Consider the following 19,596-nt stretch of genomic DNA (forward strand, 5'->3'; position numbering starts at 1 on the left):
AAACCCAGCAGTGCTCATTAGCTCCAGCAACCAGGTGCATGACCTGACTTCATCCTGACTCTCAGGTGAAACTGAAAGAGGTCATCCCAGAGCCCGGGGGCCTTGACAACCTGGTGTAGGCTGCAGATACAAGTTAAACTCAAAAAAACAGGATGTATGGCAATGTACACTTTGGCCAATGGAGTTCTTGTAGGAGGGATCTGGTGGCTGAGGACACACTGGCCTTCCAGGAAGACAGCAAAATGTCACTGCCATGATATGGTCCGTTGGCTCTTACCTGTTCACAGCCATTTGTCTCATGTTTTACTGTCAATGCTTACATGCTGCTTCAGGTGTCTTTGCAACAAAGCTGGTAAACTGTAAATACCTTATGTCTTGAGACTTGTAACACGCAGAATTAAAATCCCTGAAGTACCCCAGCATGGGCTTCCAAATTTTCAGCAATGTGAAGAGCTGAACAGCTCATTTTTTAATGATCATACCTGCAGATATTACCTGAGCTAAAAGGAGTATGAATAAAAGAAAAGGGAAAGCCTTTTCCAAGATGAGCTCAATAGCAGGCCAAGTGCCCTTCTGCAGTAAAATCTTATAGCATGTCACATTGGCTTAAACCCACAAAAATCTCCTTTCAGAATGGGAAAGTGAACATAACCCAAACCGCATTACTTCTACATTAACCTGCAATAATGATGCTATTAGAGAAAGTTGCAGAACTAAACTAACCCCTTTAATTTTGAAAGCTGGTGTCTAAGTGTTATTATCAAAATGCTAGCACTTAGATACTTAGTGAGACTGCACCCAAATAAGTCTCAAATTTTACTCTTCAAAGCTTGTAAAAAAGCCACAGCTCAAAATCAACAAATGGGAAAGACTCAAAGGAGGCATTTATTTACTAGTTCTTGGTGGAAAAAAAAAAAAAAAAAAAAAAAAAAAAGAGGTTTACTGTGCAGTGCACATGTATATGCACACCTTCAGAGATTAATATTACAGCTTGCACAGAGGAACAGAAATACCTGACACTAGTACTCCAGCATTTGATTTCCTTCAGTTCAGATACATCCTCAAATGGTATAAAAATAGACTTACATTACTTTCTGATGTGACTAAGGATCTTTAGTTTTGATCTACATACAACTGCATTAATAATAGATTAAGGGTTGCTATCAAAGCATGATCACATGCTCCAGAAGGAAGAAACTACAAAGTACACCTGTCAAATCACGCTCACTAGCTAAAGCAAGGGCAAACTAACCGTATCTGAACTTTCAGGACACTTGCTGATCTATTCCGTCTCTCCTATAATGTTTCATTCCTGAGCAATGACTTGCATGCACATGATACAACTAGTATTCTCCTTCTTACTGACCTTGGACCCACGTGAAAAGATAAGATTTTTTCTTTAAAGGTGACTATCACTGTAGGATGTAACGCAATAAAGCAACAGCTTGCAGAGAGCAGGAGGAACCATGGCATTAACATTTTGTTGGTTGAAAATGACAAAGTAGCAAGTGATACAGGTTTATTTATCTGAATCCAATTTCTCAGGGATTATTCAATCTTGAGTGGATGATGCCCCTCCAAAATGTACAAATCCTGAATAATCTTCTACTTCTTATTTTCTTGTAACTATGCATCTCTCTTAAATATGCAGCCTAGTCTGTCTGATCTACTATCTGGTAAGTATCCGACAGCAAAATATGCAACAAAAAATGAAACACCATATCGCTAGCTTTCCTCAGAAAGGCAAAGCAATTCTGCCATGGCCCACTTAACATTTGCAAAGCAGACATTTCTCAACGCCAAATTGAAAGCAAGCACATAAAAGTTACTAAAATGACAGCCAATGGCTACTATGCATGGAGATCCTTTTTGTCCCTGACAGATCTGCATGAATATTTACAGAGGAGACCACAACAAGAAAATCCTAGATCACAGGCACAGTGGAAGCTAATGAGATACAGGGAAGATGAAGACAGGCCAATTTAATGTCGAATTTTTAGAGACTAATCAGCAATCCTGAACCAGGACAGTAATCTTGCCTGCTGTGTTTTCCTTCCTGGTTAGTTAATTGAAGTTATATGCATTTCTTGGATCCCAGAGAATGAAAAACAGAGCAGTTTTTCATTCACAGCAAATGCGCAGGTCCCAAAATAATATCGAGTGATTTTTTACAATGTTTTACAACTTTCTGGACCACTGCACTTCCTCCAAGAAAAGCCTCTGAGAAAACAAAGTGATTTGGCTAAGATAGTCTAGATTCTCCATGCTTCAAATGCAAGAGATATATTATGAAAATCCTGCACTATGAACTTAGTGCAGATTTTCATTGGACTCTGACTCTGTCAAGACACACAAAGACGACTAGGCTCCCAAGAATCTGCACAAAAGGAAAAATAAACATTAAAAAGGGAGAATCACGTGACAAGAATCTCAAACTGTTAATATTTTTAACCCATGAGACAATAATGTAGAGATTGGAAACACCTACAGGAGATTAAGTGATGCAGAATTGTAGAATTACTCAGATGAATGTTTACAACAAAATACAAAAACCGTGACAAATTTGATAGGATATTAATGGGATGAGCACTAGGACTGCAGTAGTCATTTCTTGTGTTAACTAAAAAGTAGCATGAGTTAAAAGGAAAGAGAAAATAAGTTTTAATATTTGGAGTCTGTATTAAAGATGTGCAACCCTCTGTAAATAGTCAGAATGGCAGTCACACACAGAGTCCATAGGTGAATGTGAAAGATGTGATTAACCAAGAGTAGCATATCTTGGAGTGCTTGTAGTGGGCAGTAACCTTTTATTTATTGTTGAGGTTAATTTCCCTTTCCGAGGGTCACTAACTTGATCTTATTTGCTTGACTTACTTTTGGTCTTCTTTAATCATAGCAAAAAAACCTTTGTAAGTAATGCCTGCGTGAACGCAGCTAATTTAATCATACGACCTTTTCCATCTTATTGTCACCCTATGGCTATCTGACTTCTAATCAGAAAGCAAATGATTATACTCTAAGTGGTACAGTGTGCTAACTTATTTTATTTATGCTTTTCTGAAAATCATGAGATGCTTAATTATTGTATTATTCTGTTGTAGTGTTGTCAAAGCTTTATCCGAAGAATCTACCACTGTAGTTCCTGTGCTTTAAATAATGGTAATTTATTGTCCAAAGTGTAATCCACATGGACAAGGGTTGAAACAGTAAAGCTCACGTGCTGATTACTCTTAGGGTGGGAAAGGGGGCAGCTCTACAGCCACTGAAGTATCAAAGCAGATAGTATCAGAGGAAAGACTTTACACCTCTCCTGGTGCTTTTGCTAAGGCTACTCATATGAGAATCTTTGTTCTGCAAGTATATGCGACTAATCCTGTCTTAGGTGATAAAAATTACATCACCGATTTTCAGGTACTAATGTTCCAATGACATACATTTTCAGGCAGCGCTGGCTTTCTATTTAGGAACAAAGGTATTTTTTCTCTCAAATCCAAGTGGTGGCAAAGGAAGCATGAACTCTACCCCTCTGATATTAGACCTCCAGTAGTCCTCATATCCCTCCTTTGCAGCTGTTAATAGCAATCAAAAATGAATAAATGTGCAGAACATGGCACACATAGATTTAAGAGCTCTCATCACCAGGCTACTGGCAAAAAACAGACTTCTTGCTTCCTAGCCTAATGCTTTTTTCATAATCTATTTGGAAACTTATTTAAAAAGCAATTGTTATTAGATTTTTATGGTAGGAAGCAGCCTACAGAAAAGAAGTAAACACCAGGATTTCTGAACAAATGATTTCAAAGGACCACTAAGTTTTAGTTCATTCTGGAAGGAAGGTTTTGCCGAAGTATTAAGATCACAAACTGTCTGGAAATTCTGTGTTAACTGTAGCACTATGAATACAGACATTTTTTATCTGCCACTGTAGTTCTATCACTATTCTTTCTCTTATACTGCATGGCAGCAGTCATGGCAATATTTAGAAGGGATCAAAACCTGCTTTAATCGGCTATTAGTAGGACCTGAGAAAGGGCTATAATACTGGTGGTGGCTTTATTGTCTTGCCCCTTTGTCTTTAGTAGCAAAACATACAACCTGTCCACAGATAACTTTTTAAGGTCAGTATGTAGGGTGAAAAAAAAAAGTCCCTTAGGAAATCAGGACTACATTCTACCCACGCATGCCTTGCAGCATTACATATTTATATGAAATGCAATAAAACAGCTAATTCATTACACAACACAAGACAGTGATTTATTAGTCCTTTGTTGTGCTGTGAAAAAAATGTGGAGTCTCTCAAATTGTAGTCTGATATAGTTTGATTTTGCAGCATCCTAGTAATTCTGTCCAATTGAGAACAGAATACGCACCTGACCACATGCAGAACACATACCTCTATTCATCAGGCAGCAAAAAGATGGATCCCCATTCTTTAACCTTTAATTAGTAGTTAGCTGCATTATGCATGCTTAGGGCAAAATTAGCCATAAATGCTTCCAGGGGCAGTGTACACTTACTAGTAACCTTTGCACGTAGAAAGTACGTATTTCATCCAGAACCAGCAAGTGGAAAAATATATAGCAGAGAGGGTTGGACAGCATATAATTAAACTTGCTTTGCATATTAGGTGAGCAACTAAAGTAGAAACCATTACTCTCTGTCTGCAAAGCAACTTCCAAGGTTGTTGCAGGCAGAACCAGTCTTGCAATACCCCATATATGCTGCATATGACTAGTGAGAAATAGGCTTTTTGTTAAGGCAAGGCTGAGACATCCAAATGTTGGACAAGATTCTGCAAGATTCTGCTGAAGTCCATAGAAATTGAGGGCACTCAGCATTTGAATTCACATAGCAAGATACCACAGAATGGTACTTGTTTTAGATATTTTAGGCTGTCAAATTTAAGTGGTTATGCTCAGTTTGTTTTACCCATTTGATGTCTGTTTTAGCATTCCAAGATTTTGAAGCAGTGAAGCTTTCCAATATCTAGTCAAATTACCAGATGTAAATATGACATTTTCTTTAAGGATATGATTTGAGGGAGCATGCTGATTTCATTACATTATACAGTGGGAGAAAAATATATTTATGATCTTAAAAATCTCATCTAATTCAAAAGCAATCATACACCAACAACTAAAGCAATATGTTCTACTGAATCTTTCCATGGGTATATTTGAGCACTTAGTAAATCTAAATATATCTGCCTGGACTACCACTCGCTGAGTTTAGCTATAAACACTTTTTGTGAACAATACTTTCTACTTCTAAATTCCATGTCATTGAAGTCAGCTAATAACAAAGCTTAGAAATTAATTTATTTCAGGTATGCTATAACAGCCATAATCAGCTATAAATCCTTTTGCCCTATTTGCATTTACTGAATTTGCCTTAATTATACTGCTGCCTAATTATGAAACTCAGTCTAGAGGGGAACTCGCAAGACGCAATGATGCAGAAAGCTGAGGACAGTTTATTCCACTGCATGGATTTACAACTTTCTACTACTGCAAACTGTTTGGAACAGGCTCTATTTGTGAGGTCATTAACATGTAAACAGTGTCACACTGAAGACGCATGGCAATGACCTACCATGGTAATGAAAAGTGATATTGAGTTTACTAATTCAGATAAGGGTACACAGATTGCCTTTTCTCTAACGCGCGAAGGCCTGTCACAGAAATAAATGCATGGTCCTTGTTGCAATTAATTTGAATCTTGTTCTTTTAAAGCTTTACTTGTAGATTTAATTAAAGCTTTCATGCAGCACACGCTTTCAGGAAGTCTCTATGTTTAATAGCTTTTTCTCCTAAATTAAAGAAACAAGTGAAGGTTATGATTCAAAAAACAACAGGCAATCATAAAATGAAAAGCTATTCTTAATACAGTAAGCATTATCTTGTTTTGACATAAGTAAATACACAGTACTGTGGGTGTTCAAGTATACTTCCTATAATTAATATTATATTGGAATTTCTATGGTGACATCATTTTTAATCACTTAAGATACAATTTTTCTTTTTGAATGTAAAATATTGCACACTAAATTTCAACCTGGATGTGAATATTTTTTAAAGCCCTAGCAAAATACATTTTATATAAGAAATAAAAATGATAAAATAAAAACAGCTATTTTCCCACGAAAATAAAAAAATGATATTCAACACAGAAAGTACTCATTTAGACAATGAACTTAAGTCTTTCTTTAATTTTATCGTGTTCCATGTTTCCACAGACTAGGTCTATCTAAGTCTATTTGTACATCTGTGATAAAAGGAAGATAAGGGCAACTGGGTCCTCTCCCAATGAAAATAGGAGACGTGGTCACCTGGGAGATGGAGAAGGCTGAGGTACTCAATGACTTTTGTGCCTCAGCCTTCACCAGCAAGAGATCTAGCCACATAGTCTGGGCCCCAGAAGGCAGGGACTGAAAGAATGATGAACCCACTGTAGGAGAAAATCAGGTTCAGGTTTACTTAAGAAACATATAGAAGCACTAGTCCATGGAACCTGATGAGATACATCATAGAATCATGAAATCATAACATGGCTTGGGTTGCAAGGGACCTTAAAGATCATCCAGTTCCAATTCCCCTGTCATGGGCAGGGGTGCTACCCACTAGATCAGGTTCTTCCTGATCTAGTCCCAGGACTTCTTCCAACATGGTGTTGAACACCTCCAGAAAACTATGCTAAGGGACATGGAAAATCCTTATTTATTAATCCTTATTATCACCTCCTTAGGTGATTGGTGACAACCAATATGGCTTTGCTAAGGCCGCACTGGGCCTGACAAATCTGGTGGCCTTTTATGGTGGGGTTACGGTATTGGTGGATAGGGGAAGAGCAACTGCCATCATCTACCTGGACTTATGCAAAGCATTTGACGTTGTCCCTCATGATATCCTTGTCTCTAAATTGGAGAGAGATCAGTTTGATGGATGGACCACTCAGTGGGTAAGGAATTGGCAGTATGGTGGCACTCAAGGAGTTGCAGTCAATGACTCAATGTCCAAGTGGCGATCGATAACAAGTGGCGCTCCTCAGGGGTCAGGGGCATGCAACTGTTTAACATCTTTGCTGGTTACATGGACAGTGAAATTGAGTGCACCCTCAGCAAGTTTGCTGACATCAAGCTGTGTGGTGTGGTCAACACACAGGAGAGGAGGAATGCCATCCAGAGGGACCTGGGCAGGCTCAAGAGGTGGTTCTGTCTGAATCTTGTGAAGTTCAACAAGATCAAGTGCAACATCCTGCAACTGGGATGGGGCAATCCCAAGCACAAATACAGGCTGGGTAGAGTATAGATTGAAAGCAACCCTGAGGAGAAGGACCTGGGGGTGCTGTTTGACAAAAAGCTCATCATGAGCCAACAGTGTGTGCTTGCAACCCAGAAAGACAACCATATCCTGGGCTGCATCAAAAGCAGCGTGGCCAGCATGTCAATGGAGGTGATTGTGTCACGAGACCCCACCTGGAGTGCTGTGTTCAACTCTGGGCCCTCCAGCACAAGAGGGACATGGACCTATTGTCAAGAGGAGGGCCACGAGAGCAAGGGGCTGGAGCATCTCTTCTATGAAGACAGGCTGAAGGAGTTGGGGTTGTTCAGCCTGGAGAAGAGAAGGCTCCAGGCAGACCTTATAGCAGCTTTCCAGTACCTGAAGGGGGCCTACAGGAATGATGGAGAGGGACTCTTTGTCAGGGGGTGTAGCAATAGGACAAAGAGATAATGGTTTTAAACTAAGCCGTTAAGGAGCTAAGGAGATTCAGATTAGATATTTGGAAGAAATTCTTTACTATGAGGGAGGTGAGGCACTGGCAAAGGTTGCCCAGAGAACTTGCGGATATTGCTCCCCTGGAAATATTTAAGGCCAGGTTGGATGGGGTTTTGAGAAACCTGGTATACTGAAGGTGTTTCTGTCACAAAGGGGGATTGGAATAGTGTGATATTTAAGGTCAACTATGTTCCAACCCAAAGCATTCTGTGATTCTGCAATTCTATCTAAGCAATAGCCCTTTAGTAAATATCACAAATAAATGCAATTACAAAAAAAAAAAAAAAAAGAGATGGAAAAGAAAATGATCAGTAGAATAATTAAAGAAAAAATGAGAATAAGCTGGAAGGAAAACAATGGAAGTAGGATCTAAAGAGCATGTGAAATGAAATCCATTGTGGACAGAGAACCGGAGAAGAAAATCCTATGAATGTCCAGTATTCCAGCTTCAAAGAGGTTTACAGTGCTTTGAGTTCCAGCAAAAGACAGCTGAAAATGTAGTACCCTATTCAGCAAAAAGCACATCACGTTCCTGCTGGGAACCTGCAGTAGGTCTGGACATACAGAGTCAGTAACTTGTTCTCAATACTTAAAGTTCTACTGCCAGGATCAGGATCCTATTCTGTGAGGTATCATAAACGTGACAATCTCACCTTAAAATATGTACAAAGCATTCAGTATATAATGTAGCTATTAAAATAAATACCAAGCATTCGGTATTTCATCAGCTTTTGAAAATATACTATAAATCATGAACTTTAGTTGCTTTGAAGTGACCCTTCCATGGGCAATTGACAAATATGACCATAAACTGCAACATAAATTCCTTTACACCTAAAACATAACCCAATGCACATTTTTAAGCTAAGTAAAAGCCTGTCTAGCCTACCCTAACCGTAGCTTGCTGCAGCCAATATGCATCCATTATTATAACTGAACAAACATGTTGGACAAATCCATACTGGAAGATGTACTTCTGGCTACTGACATCACCACACAGGAGGAAAGCACACTGCCACTTTGCATGGGGAGATGCCGAGTAGCACAAATACTCTAGTCTTCTTTGCCACCTGGGCACACTGCTGGCTCATGTCTCTGGCAAATTTGCGTCTCAAATTCATGTCTTATGATCAGAGGAATTAGAGAATGAGCAAGGAGAGAAGCAAGCTCACTCTGCAGGTGCACTGAGTATAATCTAGATATCACCCAGCCATGTGGTTCAGTGTCTCACCAACGGATCTGAGATTCATCATTTGTGTGAGAAACCTCAGCAGAAGTGGTTCTGAGCTTCTGCTGCTAAAACGAAAAATAAATGTGCTTCTTTATGTTTCGTCAGCTCAGTATTCTAAAGGAGCAGGTAGTTGCTGGCACAAGCCCTACCAAGCCCTGCTCTGCTCCAGCTACCACCTTGTTTTACTTGGATCACCGCTGCCGTTAGGTTGGCACAGGAACTAACCACAATTATGCAAGACTTTTCTGACAGTCCTACAATTTTCTCTCTAGAGCACACACTAAAAGCTACAGTCTAATAATAATAGTAGTAATAATAATAAAACCTTTCTAGCACACTTGTAAATGAAATAGAGCTTTGATTCTAATACCTATGATAAGTCTTTAAAAAATATTTTGTTTTGTAACAGGGTGTCTGGAACTGATGAAATGCCAGGCTTTGCTGGATTTGCAAGCACACAGCACAGCCTGCTCCCTCTGTTTCCTTTTCTGCTTTGTTTCTGTGAGTCCCAAATTCACAGATGATGCAATCTCGTTATCTACACTTCGCATGTGGGCTATTGTTTTGAAGTTAGGAAGGACCCTAATCAGACAGAATCCCTGCACAGGCTCTCACAAATGGAGGCAGAGGCAAAAGGCCAGAGTGACCAGAAGCGACACAAGAAACTACTTGAGGCATGGTTTCTTATTCTCTCATGTCAGAGTTAGGCACATCATTGCAGAAAAACAATGACCAGGAAAAATGACATAAAGACAATTTGGAAATTAAAGATGTTTTTGGTCTGCTAGACACTGTGGAAAGAACATAGCCAATGTTCTCTACATCAGGGAACTGGAAATGTAGACTTTAAAGGAGCTCATGGAATATTGTAGGTAAGGAAGCAAACGGAGAGGAAAAGAAGGAACGGGAGCCAAGATGAGAACAGTTTCATTGCAAAATTGAGAACATTGACACTTGTGACCTGGAGATGGATTATCATTAATCTGGCCACATTCCTTGCAAGGAGGGTCAAAAAAGGTAGTTCAGCTGAAGAATCTCCCATGGGATTCAGGGGTTAGATAAAAGACTACAGATTAGAAGCTCAAACAAAAATACAATAACTCGGTAGAAGTTATTGCAACACTAATGACTATAACACCTCCGTGCCCTGTGCTGACATCATTCAACAGACACAAACACCTTGTTATAGTTGTTCTTATCTCTATTGCAGAAGTGATTAAGTCTGTGCTATACTGGAGCAAAGAAGTCTTAGGCTAGATTCACCAAATGATTTTTTCTATCCCTTTTTCTTTAAGCATTTCTCTGCTGTTGGTCCTCCTCGAGTCCAGGATAGATGCAAAGTAACATTAACCTTGTTCCTTGTAGTCCTACCTTTTGCAGTCATCTGCTGCTGCTCATTTCAGTGTTTCATTAAACCACTTTGAAAACTAACACCTCAATTTACCTAACCTGAAGAAAAAATAAAGGCCTTTAGCAACATAAATTACGATGTGAGTTTTGGTTTTAATATGCAGTTTATCTTCTTTACTGTTAATGCTTTTATATTCATACAACGTGTAATGGCAGGTTTAGGTTTAGAGAGAGTAAGTTTTCAATGTCATTACCCATCTTGTACAATAACTACTAACACTAAAACAGTGAAAAACTCTACTTTCCATTTGGATAAAATGAAAGAATCTGAAGTCAGTGTCTAGCTATCAATGTATATAGAAATGCAATTTCAGAGCTAAAAAGGCATGAATCACACCTTTTTCCTGAGAGAAGATTCTATTTTAGCCTTAAACAAAGTGAATGAAAATGATTCATCTTATACCCTCTTTTAATGTCTATTTCAACAATGATGGAAGATAACAGTAAAATCTCAGTAACTAGAATGATTGCTGTTGACAGAAAGCATGACAGACTTGGGAACCAAATTTTTAGCAAACTATAAACAATGCCAACAGGCTAATTGAGGATTAATTCAACCCAAGATTTTACAGAGAGAATGATCCACCCTGGTAAACAGGTCGCAGTAACTGAACACGACTCAATATGGAACAGCAATACAAATGCACAAATACAGAGGGTAGCTTCTTTAATACACATACCTGTCCCTACCCTCTCCTCCCCTCCAGAATGTACGTATTATATCTCAGCTTTCTGTATAATAAAGACAGGCTTTCCGGCTTATCCTACACAGAGTATATGGAATCCGCAATTTCTTAAAAAATTCTCAGCATTCAATTCAAATCCCTATGTATTAGTTTAGAAAAGCAAGACAAACCTTTTATTAAACCAAGACATCTCTAGACTACATAAGTGTTTATTTTTCCTACAGCCATATTGGTCTCCATGCTAAATGTCTTATAACTTCCAAAAAAATAGCAGTGTAAACTGAAAATTACACTGCCCCTTTAAGGACAGAACAGTCTCCAAACCCTTAGCTCATCTGCAAATTTACTGCTTGACACTGAGGGAACAAGGACAGTAACTGAATGTGATTGTGTGACCAGCATAGCAATTAATCACTTCTGATACTTCACCTCACTCTCTCTTTAGTACTCATTTATTTTGAAAAATCCACATTTGCAGCACATTACAGGCTATGGTTTCTCACTCAACACCTCTGGGCTAATGCGGTTTTGAGAAGTCTGGGTAACTTCAGAAGTGACTATGGGTTTCCTACTTGTAGGTGCTGGAACAGTAACTTGGAGTGAGCATCTAAATATGCCCACAAAAGGGCAACTGAAGCAGAGCTATTCCTCTGTGTGAATACCTTTGCTAATCTGATCTCTGGCACAGCTCAGGAAAGCTATTTCATGTAGTCAGATCATTGTCCTGAGGGGCTCAAAAAACTTCAGAAAGAGATAATAAAAAAAAAAAGGATTTACTTACTGGTGGTCTGAGTGTTAAGGATTATTTATACATTTTGCTATGGAGAAATGTGAACATAAGCCTTGGCTATACAGCAATACAATCACATCCAAAAGGATCAGAAGGAACAAGGAATCAGTGTAAGAAATAATGAGTTCAGACATCTATTTTTAAAAATAATGTGATGTATTTTAATTAAAAATACTATTTTAATTCTGAGATTGCTGAGTATCTCTGCATGAAAGCTAGATATTGTACCCCCATAGTCAAAGCACATGGCACAGGGCCCACTAATGTATTTTTCAGCTATGCCGATTTAGTAAAACTCTTTCCTTGCTATTTTGGGCACTGCATATTGGCATTATAGACTTTACCAGATGCAACAAAACTCATGGGTCATCCCCAAATGATTTAAGTCTAGCATACAGGACAATTACAGAAATCCACATTTATTTTGGGTTACATGATTCTGTGATACAAGTCTATGTAACTATGCATATTTAAAGATCCAGAAGAGATCATAGGCTTCGTCTAACAGATCAAACACATCAGGCAGTTCAAAAGCATTCACATTTTTCTGTTCAGAGCTCTCCTCTACCTGGAAGATGCAAATGGATGAACTTATTCTAGTTCCAGAGGCAGCTACAGTTGGGAATACTGAAATGTTTGTAACATCTCTCAGTATTTTCAAACTCATATGTAATGAGTTTAAATGCTATGACCACATCTTTCCTGGAATTATCCAGAAATCACTGCTCAGAGTTTAAACAACATTGATTTTCTGAAAAACTTATGACTCTGATTATTAGGGTCATTTTGCAAATCTGCTAACCTTCTGCCATAGGTGCTAGGACAACTGCATCGTCCCCAGTCAGACTGGAGAAATGAATCACAGATTATATCTCTGTACAGAGATCCAGAAGCCAGCACTGGAAATCTGCTGGCAAAGCAAGAGACACCGAGGTAACTGAGAACATTTTCCCAGACTCATGAGCTCAAGTGAGATACAGGAGAAAAGTATATTTCAACTGCACCCCAAACAATCAAATTCTCATGAAAAGTAGAGTATATTTTTATTTTTGCTTATACAAAAAAGCGCAATGTTTGTAGAATTAATTTTCTTGCAGGAGCTATTCTGTCCTCTCCGAGTCATATTAAAAGTATTAGGCAATAGGATCTGTTGTTGTATACAGTCCATTTTAATAATATTTTCATGTTGTATTAAGCTTCTGGATTGAGATCTCTATATACATGTAGAAGATGTACCTGTGATGCATCTCTGTACTAAGTCACCCAACTAGATGATTAGTGCTGGGTGGGACAACATCAGCTAGATTTGATGCTATTAAGATCCCAACATGATTAATATTTTCTAGGAATACTTGGTAATAATTGTCTCCTATTTCCCTGCTTTAGCACAGGTTGAAATGACTTGTAATAAGGCACAAAAATAGAATAACATCATGCACCTAACTGCTGTGCAGCACCATTGTTGCATAAGTAGCTAATTTCAGTATAACCATACCATACCGTTTTGATATCAGATTCAAACTGAGGGACACCATCAAAAACTACCTTCAAAAGTTTGCATTTTAATTGGGCACACATCCTACTCATAGCAAGGTAATGAAGCCTTTTCTCAAAAGCAACATGAACAGTTGCAATCTGTAATATCTGACCTGGAATTTGGGGCAAGTTGAATTCCCCAAACTGTCCATCAGAGGCCAGTGTCTTGAGTTAATTCAGAGAGAAGAAACACTCTGTTTGCCTTCATGCTTGAATTTGCATTAATTTAGTTATATTAGCTCCTGACTAATAATGATTAATGATCTCCAAAGCAGACAGAGCCTCTATCTAAATCTTTGCCTAAATGAAAATCTTGAATATAAAAGATAATGATCACTGATCAGCATGGCGCTGCTTTATTTTCACTTCACCAACAGGCTCATCTAGTTCATTTACCACAATTACACAACAAACTACCAATGTATTCTTCCTTCTCTGGCCAATGTCACTTGGGTTTTGCCCATCCAAAGAGGTGTTGGGAGAAAGTAGAGTCATGGCAATGCTGGCTGCCCCACTGTGAACACCAGTCCTTACAAGTGTCACTAATGACATTGACCCCATTCTTCTTTTTCCCCACCTGGAATTTACGAGGAAGTCAAAAGACCTGCTGCAGAGTTAATGAGTGCTATGAAATCTGCTCTAATCTTGAGAACAAAAGAATTCATAAAGAACTAACTATGGCCAGACAAAAAAAACAAATCTGCTTCCTGACTGAGGTGAAAGGTAAAAAATGCACCAGGAAAGCAAAAGTGGGAGGAAAGGCGCAGGCAGAGGCACTTAAACCCATTAACAAGAAGTATAATTCTTAATAGCAGTACTCAGCTTCTTTTTTTGTAATGTCTCTTGACTGGCTAACTAGTAAACACAAGATAAAATGGAAATAATTCTCTGCCAAATATGCACAGCTGTAGGTCCACCTCTGATGATTCATCAGCAGCACTAGGCATCTGCCAAGTTTTTCTTTTTTAATTTTAATTTAGGATGGATCTTGAAGTGGCAGAGATTGCAGTCTAGTAGGGAAAAGGAGCCCACAGCACATAAGGAAAGCAGCACACAAGACAATAGTAACTATTTCAGTGCATAGATGCTCGGATGGATGTCACAGCTTGCATTTACAATGACTAATCAGTAAATTTGAATATGATACTCAGTATAGAAGTGGTAAATTAGCAATAGCAGAGCACTTCAAATGATGTTTCTCAAAATATAGATCATTTTATAACCCATACCAACTTCCTCAGCTAAAAATAAAATTGGAATGAATTCTGCATTCATATAAGATCTCCACCAATTTCAGTGAAATTGCATGCTGAGTAAACAGGTGTAGAATTTGGTCCAGAATGTTTCCTCATATGGTGGGCTGATCTTGTCTGCTCCTTTTTGGGCTCTTACTTTCCTTCTTTCTCCAGATAACCAGTAAAACGATATACAGTCAATATCACACGATTTCTTTTAGAAGAGTCAATGTACCCAAGCCACAAAGTTAATACATTTGGATCACACTAACAAAAACACAAGTCTTCTTTTGAAGACACTAAGATTATACTGAATTAAAAAAAAACAACCAACTATTCCAACCACTATTAGCAGCCTCTATGATTGCAAACTGTGGACAAAACCTGTTTCCAAAGCTTATAGAAACATTTCAATTCACACATTTTCCACTGTCAGTGAAAAAAGAAAAAAAAAAAGTATACTCCAATTTCTTTGAATAATGAAACAGTGCTTCATTTAACGTTTCGTTTGTTTCAATTTTTGTTTTTGACTTAGCCTTGAGACATGAATCATATTAAAATATTAATTTAAATATGTTTACTTGTTATGGCAACAACATTCTCTATGACTTACTATATTATACTAGTTTTACATTTTCAAAACAATGGTTAAATGGTCCCAACTGAATGTTTTCTTGAAGGCCTATTTCATGGAAAATATGGTCTTTTCATCTCAGGAGCAGAAACAAATTCTGAGATACTGCATCTATGGAAGAGAGAATTTTTTCTGACCTTCACATTAATACAGTGCTTTAAAGAACAGCTTAAAAAAATGCACTATATATAGAGTGTCTAATAATGTAGTATGAAATATGAATTACAAAGCAAATGAGCAGTTTCAATATATTCATGTCTCAGGAAATTTGAGCTAAGAGGTTTAAATTTTAGTTGCTTTAGTTCATTTGAAGTATGGTTCTGCTTACTAAGTTTTCAACTTAGAAAACATATACTAATTTTTCCATAAATTCCATAAATGAATGTTTGAAGATTTTCAACATATTTATTGAAAAAATGTTTATTTAAAAAGTATGAAGAGCTACTAAAAAAGGAACAAGGGAAACTTAGTATTATGTTTAAATAAAAACATTACTGAGATTTTTTCCTTTGAAGAGCATTCAATCACCAAATGTACCTGAAAACTAGTACTATAGTATGTCTCATGCAAGTAACACCCCATCTTCTGTAACCATATGAAAATACCCTCAATTTTCCTACGAATTTTAAAGTTGAGCTTTAAAGAAGACACATATCTGTTAGATAGTTGATTTTCACTGGTGGCCAGCCAACAAGATTAAACAATCTTAAATGCATCTCTCTTTGTATTTAAGCAAGATCTCCAATATTTTGCTAAACCAAAAACTACCATATATTCCATGAACCTGGAAAGTGAGAAAAGGTGAATAGCCTCTGAAAGGTGTTTGCTAAATTCACAGAAGAACCCTTCTCATTCATCACCCGCTGACAGCCGAGAATGAAGCAAGAACTTTGGGTAAATAAAGAATCATACAATGGTATTACTCAGGACTGTATCAAAATGATGGTTTACTTACTGTAAGTTATTATTCATCTTGCCCTCATTTTTTAGCTCTCTTTCCTTTTAAATCCGCCCCAGTAATGGCAATGCAAGATGTTTATGCATGATCATTATTCATGAAAAAGTAGTATTAAGTGCATAGCAATAAATGGAAATGCTTGTACATCTCTAACCAATGGTATATTTTCATCAGGCCAAATAAGAAAGAAACCACTACATAAATTCTAAAAATTTTTACTTAGGCATGAAGATTTCTCATAGACGCAGTAGTGATATTTATACCTACTACTTTTTAATTAAGAAAATTCATTATGTAACTATATTCAAAGGACTCTAATGCACCGTATGAGGCATAGAAACTTCTGTAAAACCAAGTATTTCGTTACATTATCGACCATGCTGTTTTTAGCTTTTTATCTTGGTAAAATTTTTAAAGGTTTGGTTTTCATAAAGGAACTTGCAATATTAGCATTCACTAACTGTGCATGGAACAACATGGCAGAAAGCATGTCTCTGATGTCAAAGAAGTTACTTACAGGTAATAAGTGTAGGAGTGATAGCTTCTTCTGCCATGATGGTGGAAGGATTAGGCAGTGGTGGAAAAGATGAAATGGAAGGAAAGAAAAGCCAAATATTAATGTATGAAAAATCAAGATGAAACTGAGACCAGAACTGATGACACAAATGGAAGGTAGCAAGAATGCATATCTGGGCATATCATGCAACATGTCTGGAACAGACAGATGACATATCCATCTCTATAAAACTTTAAATACAATACATAATGCGTCTCCAACTGTTGAATCAAATCACTTTAAAGCTCATCCACTATTTAAGTAATGTTAGATATTTTATGTATATTTATGTCTGCATATAATACATATACAAGCACTCCCAAGTGAAGAGATAAAACATGCTCAGTTTATATTTTAACTGGATTAGGAATAAATACGAGGAATTTATTTCTATATGTTAGAAATTTAACCATAAAGAATTACAGAGTGTATGTTATTTAGCTTCTTTTCCTGTCATAATACTATAGAATTTTTTGATATCCCTTTACTTAAAGAAATCAGTTGACATTGACACTAGAACTTGTTTCCACGGGAAAAATCAATGACAACAAGGAAATAAATTTCAGCTTTTTAAATAACTATTTAAATTCTGAAGAAAAAATTATTTCCTGGTGCTCCCCATCTACAGCTTTATCCGTAATTGTTATTACAACTGCCTTTCAATTGCTTCACATTGAGTGAAAACTTCCCATGTTACAACACAAGCAGAACGGCTTTCCTTAATGGTTAAAATGATTCTGGTGGTATTTCCTTATGCGGCAGAGTTAAAAAATAAGAACTGATCGTGTATCCCTGTTATTTCTGCCTATGTGAATGTCACAAAGAAGAAGCTAGAGACCACCATCCTGAGAAAATTTGGACCCAGCCTGGCTTTCCTGCATCACCTCTTACACAGCCAGACCCTCCACCCAGACGCAGACTGCAGGAGCACACAGAGTATCAGCGCTCCAGCTATGTGTTTCTGCTTTACATCTCTCCCTCTGTTTTGAGTCTCCTGCAAGTAGGAATGCAACTCTCCAAAAGGGCTAAGTTCCAACCTAAATGAATTCCATATATTGACTGTAATTAAAAAGAGGCCTGAGATCTTAAAACATTTCAGCGCATAATGTCAAGTAGCATTCACATGTTGGTAAGATAAAAGACTGAAAGGAACCATGTAGGCATTTGTAATTTTTAAGCATATACATACAGCCCTTTGACTACAGAGGAAACATGTAAACAGGCCTTGCAAAGGACTATAACTAATGTTAACTTGCCTCTAGCTACATGCTTCAGGCAACCCTTTGAAAACTAGGCTTTCATCAAACTTTCTCTCTCATCTTCTGTGTGTGAAGATGCCGTTAGAGATGTTTCCCAGTTTTCATCCCCATTTTTCTGATGAAACAGTATTGTTCAAACACGAGAGGCTAGATATTGAATATTTAATCATGTGGCAATCTGCAAGAACATACACCTGTTAGAACTGAGTTTTGAAAGATGTCTAACAACAGAGTAAGGGGAAAGCTGCAGAAACAGTTGTACACTTCTTCCACCAGCACATATTCCCTTGCCTTCAGTAAGGAGTACAGAATCAGCTCCTACCAAAGCAGTTCAACCTATCTGCTCTATTAGCAAAGGGTTGTTTTCATATCTTGTTCAGACATAATTATATCCCCCCTGCCCTTCTTTTCAGAATTACTCATTCTCTCGCTCATTTAGAATCTCATGACACTGCCAACCCTATTTCTTGCCATATGTTGCCATTGCGGAGATTTAATGTAATTAGTACAAATGTTCTCATACTTCTAAAAGACGTATAATAATTTGAGAAACAACAATAAATACAATTAATCAGAGAAGCACTGCTGGTACTTAAATGCAGAATTCTGCCAAATACATTACAGAGATGAATTCTGTGTGAGAAAACTACTAAAAATCCAGGAGCTTTAATTTGCGTGAAAATGTCCCATTAACAATTTGTGTAAGATGAAGAAAATTAAAAGTCTCAAGCTCCAGTTATTTTTAGAACGCTACAGTTGTGAGATTTTCTATATGAAAGTCATTGAAAGTCATGGATTTTGAGTCTCAAGAATACCAGACACTGAAAACAACAAAAACAACAGAAAGCCCAACTAAACAGCTAAAAGAATTTATGTTTGAAAGCTACATGTAAGGAAGTTTTAGACTCGCAAGTTCTCAGGCCACGTGAAAAAAACACCATTCCTAACTGAACAAATGTAGCACTAAAAAGAAATAAGGACAAGTTCCATTTTATTTCCTACATCAAGTCTACAGACCTTCTATATATATATATATATATATATATGTATGAAAAGTGTAGAAAAGTCTCTTTCTGTAGAAGAGTATGACCCAAATAATTTGGCTAACCATGGCCAAATTTTCTTCTGTACAAGGAACCATGCATAGCTTTTCAGTCACTTTCCATTAGAGAGGTTATTTTATGTCAATAAACTGTTTCTGTATATAGTGAAAATATAAAGCACTTTTATATCCTTTGGGACCAAAGACACAAATAAATTTCATAAATATTTCTTGTAGAATAAGGCCCCTCTACAAAATGTTATCAAAAGCAATGCAGCTGGCCACAGGAGGATTGTCCCACTACATGGGAAAACTTCTGGAACTGTGAAATTACCACAGTGATTTCTTTCATTGTCTCTCTTTTGTAGCTGGCCTAGAGGGGAAAGCAGGAGGGCACTGGGAGAAAACTGGAATTTTCCTCCAGTCCTATTATCTCCAATTTCCATCCTAACTACTTGAAATTGTTGGCAAAGGTGTATAACTG

The 19,596-nt window shown here is 37.5% G+C and overlaps 1 protein-coding gene across 10 annotated transcripts in view; it reads right to left on the reverse strand.

Moving 5' to 3' along the window:
• PTPRM (protein tyrosine phosphatase receptor type M) overlaps positions 1-19,596 on the reverse strand; it is a 465,329-nt gene that overhangs the window by 134,082 nt on the left and 311,651 nt on the right. For 5 of the 10 annotated variants that reach the window (XM_032181295.1, XM_032181297.1, XM_032181292.1 and 2 more), the window contains one exon: positions 16,773-16,802. The exons of the other annotated variants lie outside the window; for them this stretch is intronic. In XM_032181295.1, coding sequence (XP_032037186.1) covers positions 16,773-16,802 — 30 coding nt within the window. The remainder of the gene's footprint in view (positions 1-16,772; positions 16,803-19,596) is intronic. 10 annotated transcript variants of the gene reach the window in all.

This window comes from Aythya fuligula, chromosome 2, assembly GCF_009819795.1.
Source record: "Aythya fuligula isolate bAytFul2 chromosome 2, bAytFul2.pri, whole genome shotgun sequence".
In the NCBI taxonomy this organism is placed as follows: Eukaryota; Metazoa; Chordata; class Aves; order Anseriformes; family Anatidae; genus Aythya; species Aythya fuligula.